Raw genomic sequence first — 7,801 nt, forward strand, 5'->3', positions numbered from 1 at the left:
GAAAGGAGGCAGCAGTGATTCCAGATCCAGGGCGCTCATCGACAATTCCCTTCCAATCGGATCGCCATCTTGCTGACACAAGGGGGAGGGGAGCTCCGGTTCTCGTTCGAGTGTGTGCTTTAGTCCTAGGGTTTCTAATTTTTTTTGACTTTCCTTCATCAGTGTCATGGTGCGGGAGATGGCAATGGTGCTCATAGGAATAATGGTCTCCCATCTCGTGGTCCTGCTCGTCAGAGGTGTTACTGGCGCCGGGGAGAGGCTTGTGGAGTCCAAGCTATTGGAGCAGCTTTGATCTAACATTGCGTATGGGCATGGTGGCGAGGATGGGTTGCTCTTGGAGTGTCGTAGTGATGACTGTTGTGGAGATGCGGGAGACGGTGGAGGATCCGTCCGCCTATTGAAGGACGAGTTGGCGTTGGCTCCGGATTCAACAGTGAAGAGGCTCGGAGGGCTCCTCCGACCTATGTTCCTTATCAGGCTAAATCCAGCCTCCGGGATTGGTGGCTATCGCGACTCGTTAATGCCTGCTTGTTAGGGGTTTCTTGAGCGCCAAGATGTGGACCATCTTCTAGTGCTCTCCTTCTCCAACTATGACAAAGGTTGTGGGTGCTTAGTAGAGGACGATATGCAGCAGTACAACTACTTGCATCCTCCTTATTTTCTGTAGCTTGTATGTGCATCACCTCTATATTATTACTACTTCCTCCAATCCATATTAAGTATTATGAATACAAGTAATGTAATGTCTACAGGCAAACATCTTCAAAGAGAGAGAGACACTTTAAGCTGTGGGTAAATTACATTACATCCAGTAATTTTAGATCAATCTTTTTATGATTCTTTTGAAGTACGTTAGGCATACCATATTTTTATAAAGGCGGAAGACAAGTACAAGAGAATGCAACTTGGTGCAAACAAGAGTATGGTTTAAACTCCACACCCACACTAATCAAGAGATTAGCCACCCGCAACTGTTACATGTAAATATAATGTTGCCCTAAATCATATATATCACTCAGTGAACGGAAAAAGGTCACCACTTCACAAGTTATCAGGCGAGACAACATTATACGCACCGTACTTACTCCATCGACACTTGGACACGGGGGATACAAATCACCAACAAGTCAGACCGCCGGCGCGTGGTGATGCCGGCCGCCTCGGTCATGTCCATCTCCTCGGGGGCCATCCCCTCCGGCAGCTCCCAGTCGAAGTGGAACAGCAGCGCCGCCAGCGCGAGCTCGACGTGGGCCAGACCGAACGACATGCCGGGGCACATCCTCCTGCCGGCGCCGAACGGCACGAACTCAAAGTCCGTTCCCTTGAAGTCCCTGCCGTCCATGCCACCTTGTTCCTGGAACCTCTCCGGTATGAACTCCTCCGGCGCATCCCAGTGCGCCGGGTCCCTGCCGATTGCCCACGCGTTCACGAGCACCATCGCGCCCTGGGGCACGTCGAACCCGAGCACTTCGCACGGGCTGCGGCACTCATGCGGCAGGAGCAGCGGCGCCGCGGGGTGCAGCCGGAGCGTCTCCTTGATGACGAGCTGCAGGTAGTGCAGGTTTGTCAGGCCATCCTCCGTCACCTTGTCGTGGCCGGCGAGCTCTCTCCGGACCTCTTCTTGCGCCTTCTGCATCACTGTCGGGTTACGCATCAGCTCGGCCATCGCCCATTGGATCATCGTGGACGAGGTCTCGCTGCCAGCAGCAAACATGTCCTGCAAAAGAAGCAAAGTAAGTAAACATTATGCCCTCGCTGGCTCATGTGATGTGGAGGTTTTGGTCCTCCATCAGCTCTTGTTGATTGTAAAGAGAGCTCACAATGATGACGGTTTTGATGTTCAAGGTGGTGAGGGGATACTGGGAGTCCATGTCCTTCTGGAGCCTCAGCAGCACGTCAAGTAAGTCCTCGTCGTGTTCCTCGATGCCGGTAGCGGCGGCGTCTCTGTTCTCGCGCTCCTCGATGATAGTGTCGATGAAACCGAGCATGGCGCCACGGAGACGCTCGATCTGTCCGGGCACGCGGCTGAGGCGCATCGCGAGACGCGACGACGGGAAAATGTCCGGCAGACTCATCCCAGGGATGACCTTGAGCCCCTCCTCCAGCAGCCTCAGGAACGTGTCGCGGTTCGGCGTCCGGCTGCCGATGATGGCACGCACCGAGGAGTCCGCGACGAACGTCGCTATCCGCTCGGACAGGTTCACCGGCCTCGCCGGCGACGCCTCCGACGCGACGGAGCGGAGGAGGTGGCCGATCTCGTCCTCGCGGATGGGGCGGAAGGAGTGGACGCGGCGGGTGCTGAGGAGCTCGACGGTGCAGATCTTACGGAGCTGGCGCCACGCGTCGCCGTAGGGCGAGAAGAGGAGGCCCTCGGCGCCCTCCATGATGCGGCGCTGCATGGGCCCGATGGGCCGCGTGGCGAAGGTGACGTCGTGGGTCTTCATGATCTCCCGCGCCGCGTCCGGGGAGGAGGCGACCACCACGGGGACCTCGCCGAAGCGGAGCAGCATGAGCGGGCCGTGGCGCCGCGCGAGGTCCCGCATGGCGCGGTGCGGGAGCGCGCCGGCGAGGTGGTACAGGTGGCCGATCACCGGCAGCGCCCAGGGCGACGGGGGCAGCCGCCGGCCGGAGCCGGGCCTCCCGCGGGACACCGCCAGGTAGAGGAGCGGGACTATGGCTAGGAGGGGAAGGAGGAGCAGGTAGAACGGGAGCTCGGCGGCCATGGCGAGTGCCACAATGGTCGACTTGGAGGTCGATTGGTGAAGGGGGCGCGCGAACAGTAGAGAGAGAAAGAGAGAGGGGCTTGTGTGTGTCGTGTGAAGTTTGAAGTGAGGCTTGCATGTTGGGACGCGGTGTGCTTTATAGATGAGGTGGTAGCGACTAAACGTAGACCGTTGGCTTTTTCCCATTCTTGCGTCGCACGTCGCGGCGGACGTGAGGTGTTCTGTTGGGACTGTGGTGCTGGTGTTGGTGTTGGTTTTGCCCACTGCGTGGGTGGCACTGCACTGCACGGCGGCATGAGGGAGGGAAGGGTTTTTACTCCATGCGCGTCCGGTCAGACCCGGCGGCATGCAGTCGACCTCTGCTGACCAGTCCGAAATTGAAGGTTTCCTCGGGAGTTCTTCTGAGAGATATCCAAAGGTAGAGGATCAAACAGGAAGAAGATGGGAAACAGAGGAACATGTGCGCGTAATATGTTACCAACCAATCAAAGTAGAGGATCGAACAGGAAGAAGATGGGAAACAGAGGAGCATGTGAGATACGTAGTTTTTCTTTCTCTTTTTGAGAAATAACCATACATATTTTATTCAACAAACATAATACATACGAGGTCACAACCACATGGAACATACTCCTTCCGTTTCTAAATATAAGTCTTTTTAAAGATTTCAATGTGGATTACTAGAGAGTAAATTTTTGCACCAAAGATCCTGCAACAAGTAAAACTACAATTTCGCGAGTGGAGAACCTTGTGCTTTGCTAAATCGTCTCCCGCCATCGGCCTTCGGCATTGCCAGAGGAAAAGGAGAACAACCACCATACCCAGATCCGACGGAACACCATCGCATACAGCGATGCTTTTAAAATCGATGAACCAGACCGTAGCAAGCGATGAGACCGACGTTTTGTGGCACGTCGGTCGGGGTTCTTCCTCGCGTCAAGTAGATCATGGTGTCATCATCTTTATCCAAGGTTGAAGAAGAGGGACGTCGCCGTCTACCGCCATCCACACGCCCCGCTGCAAGACACAACTGTAGCAATCAATGCCAACGCCACCCAGAAGAGTGCCGACGGCCGACCACTAGACATATGGGGAGCGGTTTTTGAAGGCTAGAAATGAAACGGTCCGGTGAGATAGTTTCTTGCTGAGGAAGAAGATGTGGTACATGAGGAGCAGATGAGATTCAAATTGCACACACATCACATGCCCCTCCCTCTCGAAGGTGCACATTTCACCAACCCAGCTTGTGGGTCCCACACTTACATGTCACTTGGGCGACATAACTTGAGTCCAATCCATTTCTTGGCAATACAGGTGTGACACTCCCCTCATCTTCGGAAAGAGCCCATCTTCGGTGTTTGCTTGTTCCCCGCTCAAATCTTCTGTACTTGCTTCTTGCCAAATTGTTGCGGCAGGAGAACGTCGCCAGAGTGCAGGGCCAAACCTAATATTTCGGAGCCCGAAGCGAAACTAAGACTCAAGGCCCCTTAATATTACTAGGAGTAGGTGGTTTGCACGCACAAGACTTTATGACCACGCCTCAGTATTTCATTCATGAGTAAATTTTCAAAAGAATTCTTTTCATTTTTGAAGGATCTATTCTACAATACCAAACAGACAAAATAGGAAGTATACAATATATAATTTCAGAAGAGCACAAAACCCATGAATATGCAATGATATGAGTGAATACAAATGCAATCACATTGGACTAATTGTAAGAGCTCTAAATTCAAATAAATGTGTAAAAATAGTCATGTAGATATTCCTACAAAAATATTTCAAATAAATCTAAGAAGCCTTCGGCTTAAAAAAACAAAATGTACAATAAAGAGTCAGTTATACTGGTGATGATAGAACTTGGCGCAAAAGACCAACTTTGGTGCTAGAAGTTGTGGTGAGCATCGAAGTGGTGCAAAAACTTGACTTTGATATGCAAATACAGTGCTTATCTCATTTGTATATGAAATCGGCAATGACTAGACGCGTGGGCCTACTGTCAGCAACTGGACAGGGAGAAGGGGGCGTGTGGCCTGGGTTTTCCAAAAACACCCTCAAATTATTATTTTTCACAATAAAAGCCCGTGTTCACGTGGGAAACGAACACCACAGAAGCAAGCCAGCTAGCCACTAAACCCACAACATTCATTTGTCTTGTATGGATAATAAAATCATATCTACTAGTCACGGCGGATGTGGAGCACAAAAGGGCTGCAGATAGTGCAGCCCATTCTGTACCTGTTTGATTTTTAAATTTATTTGTAGAAAGTATGTAAATTATAATTTCAGATTCCCTAAAAAAATGTAAATTATAATCTCAGTATTTAAATAATAACATTCGAATATCTTTATACATATTTTACATAAAAACGAAATAACTTACTTTACAAATTGTTCACGTAATATTTAAAAATGAATATATTTAAAATAATATTTATGAATTATATAAATTCTTTTATAATTTCAAATAATAAAAATATTTCTAAAATTTAAATTCAAAAAAAAATATTAGTTATACAAACATTTCAATAATTATATGCAAGTTTGTATACTTCAATATTAGCATAATTTAAAATATTCATAATTTCAAATTTAAACTGTTTGTATGAATATCCATTTTGTATAATTTAAATATAATCCATGAGTGTATAATATTTATGTATTCATTAAAAGTTTCTATTCAATAAACATTTAAAATTTTATTAATTGTCCGTATTAAGTAAATATTTAAAATATATAGGACTCCTCTTCTATACTCCTGAGAGTATGTACTCCCATTCTCAATATACCTCATATACGCATTAATTATACCTTTTTATTATTCTCAATATACTTTATTAAATATTCTAAGATACCCCAATACGAGTTTTGTTGAAAAAATATCATCTGCGATGTACTTTTTGTAATATACCTTTTTCACGTACAAACACATCAGTATATACGTAAACATTTAAAAATATGTAGACTCACATGAATTTTTTCATGGAACTCATTTTGGGATATCTAATAATTACTAATAAAGTATATTAAAAATAATAAAGTGGTATAAAAAATTAAATGGACTACAGAAAGTGCTCCTCGTTTCTAAAATTTATTTGTAAAAAATAATTAATAAAAACTATATATATATATATATACCAACTGTAGTTTGTACATATAATATTTATATCATACAAATATTTGAACATAGTTTTTATTAATTATTTTTTACAAATAAATTTTAGAAACGAGGAGCACTTTCTGTAGTCCATTTAATTTCCAGATGTTTCCCTAAAACAAATTAATTTCCACATGTGCTGTAGTAAAGTACATATAAAATTGTTATCCATGATAAACAAACAAAGGTGATGTTTGTTGTGGCTAGCCAGATTTTGTGCTAGTTGTAGGTCGTGGGTTCAATTCTTAGTAGGCACGCTTTACCTTTAGTTTTCGCTCTCTTTTGATAGGCGGGACCCGGGGACCCCCTGGTCATAGAGTTCAAAAAAACGAAATGTCACCTCTCCTAGTTAACATGGTTCTTTGTCAAAAATATATATTTCAAGTGTGTTTTCTTGTAACAATCAGGCCACATGCCCCTTCTCTCCGGCCTAGCGGTTGACAACGGGCCCCGCATGCCTAGTCAGCATCGATTCCGCATAGAAACGAGATAAGCACTGTATTTGCGCGTCAAGGCCAAGTTTTTGCACCACTTTAATGTACAGCACAACTTTTAGCATAAAAGTGACCATTTGCGCCAAGTTCTAGCGCCATCAGTGTAATTGACTCTGCAATAAACTTAAAGCCAATAATCATTCATTATTTCTAACATAAATGGTAGATTTCATAAGTGCAATGGCAACACCTTGAAATTGTTGAGTTTCATAATGGTAATATTTTATACCTCTGATTGGCGTCAGTCGAACCCGATGCTCGGCGATGCTGCAATGTAGGGTAGACTGGCAGTAAGGTCTCTGTGCCGCATTCATAAACTAAAAGCCATGTAGGCGTCCGACAACCATGGCCCACACAAAACTGTCTCTCTCTCGTCCTGCTCAAACCGCTACTCCGCTCTCCGCACCGCATTCCTACCGGTCTAGAGCGGTCGTGACCGGGCACTAGTGCTTGTCGGTCGAATGATGCAACATTCACAACAGTGTTGTGTTCGAGGCGCTAGCTTTGGCCAGCCATTCACGCCATGTCAATGCTGGCTCAGAGCGACGCTATAGGGTGGGGCGACGGGACGGATTCTTACTACATTGAAGTCGGTTTATTAGTGTGGGAACCGAACGACGGAACGAGCACCTCCAGCGCATGGCAAGCAGTGGTTTCAACTGCATTAGTTATGGGAATTAAGGCAGCACTAATCACATGAATTAAGGGTTTTTTGTTGGATTTTGATTGGCTATTTTTCACGGGCGAAATTGTTACTTGGGGCGAACGAGATGCATATGCATAGTGACTTGTATTATTAGATTATACTATAATTTTCCTTAGGTGCGCCTATGCACTTGGACGGGGGAGTAGCATAAATGAACATGGATTAAATTGTCAAAAAATAAATGAACAGCGATTAGCACTGATTTCTCTGAGCCAATGAATATTTTGCTAAACAATAGTGTAAGATGCAACGCAATTTGCACAAGAAAACAACGAGGCAATCAATACATTACACACGTTCGACGAGAACTGTTCTCCCAATCCATCTAAAATAACATTATTCCCCATTATTTTCGCTTATCTTAGCAAAGTGTTTCCAGCAATCTTCTCATCTTTGGTCAAACGTAGCCATCCAACAGCAAGCCAGCTAGGACCCTCATCTCCTAAAAAACAAAAGCAAAAACAAAAACCGGGGCCCCAGCCACAACCCATGGCCCACCGTCAGCCACAGGGCCGCAGCCAACCACCCCGGCCCATCACCCGCCGCGTCACCTCACCACCCCCGGTTTAATCCCGACCGTTGGGTCCGTCACCGCATTGGTTCAAAACCCGCCAATAGGACGCCGCCGCGTGGGCGACGCGCCCCGGCGGGTCACCGCCCGCGGGTGAGCGGACCGCGCCTCGGCTGCTTTGCGTGCGCTAGTGGGGGAGCGGTGCGCGTC

The 7,801-nt window shown here is 46.9% G+C and overlaps 1 protein-coding gene across 1 annotated transcript; it reads right to left on the minus strand.

Annotated features, from left to right (window-relative positions):
- Positions 1-888: 888 nt before the first annotated feature.
- On the minus strand, positions 889-2,790 carry LOC119318998 (premnaspirodiene oxygenase-like). Its single transcript, XM_037593526.1, has 2 exons — positions 1,821-2,790; positions 889-1,717 (listed from the first exon to the last, which is right to left on the minus strand). Exons 1-2 carry the CDS (start codon positions 2,721-2,723, stop codon positions 1,082-1,084), a joined length of 1,539 nt encoding a protein of 512 aa, XP_037449423.1. The 5' UTR covers positions 2,724-2,790; the 3' UTR covers positions 889-1,081.
- Positions 2,791-7,801: the final 5,011 nt, after the last annotated feature.

The sequence above is a fragment of the Triticum dicoccoides genome, chromosome 6A, assembly GCF_002162155.2.
Source record: "Triticum dicoccoides isolate Atlit2015 ecotype Zavitan chromosome 6A, WEW_v2.0, whole genome shotgun sequence".
NCBI classification, from domain to species: domain Eukaryota; kingdom Viridiplantae; phylum Streptophyta; class Magnoliopsida; order Poales; family Poaceae; genus Triticum; species Triticum dicoccoides.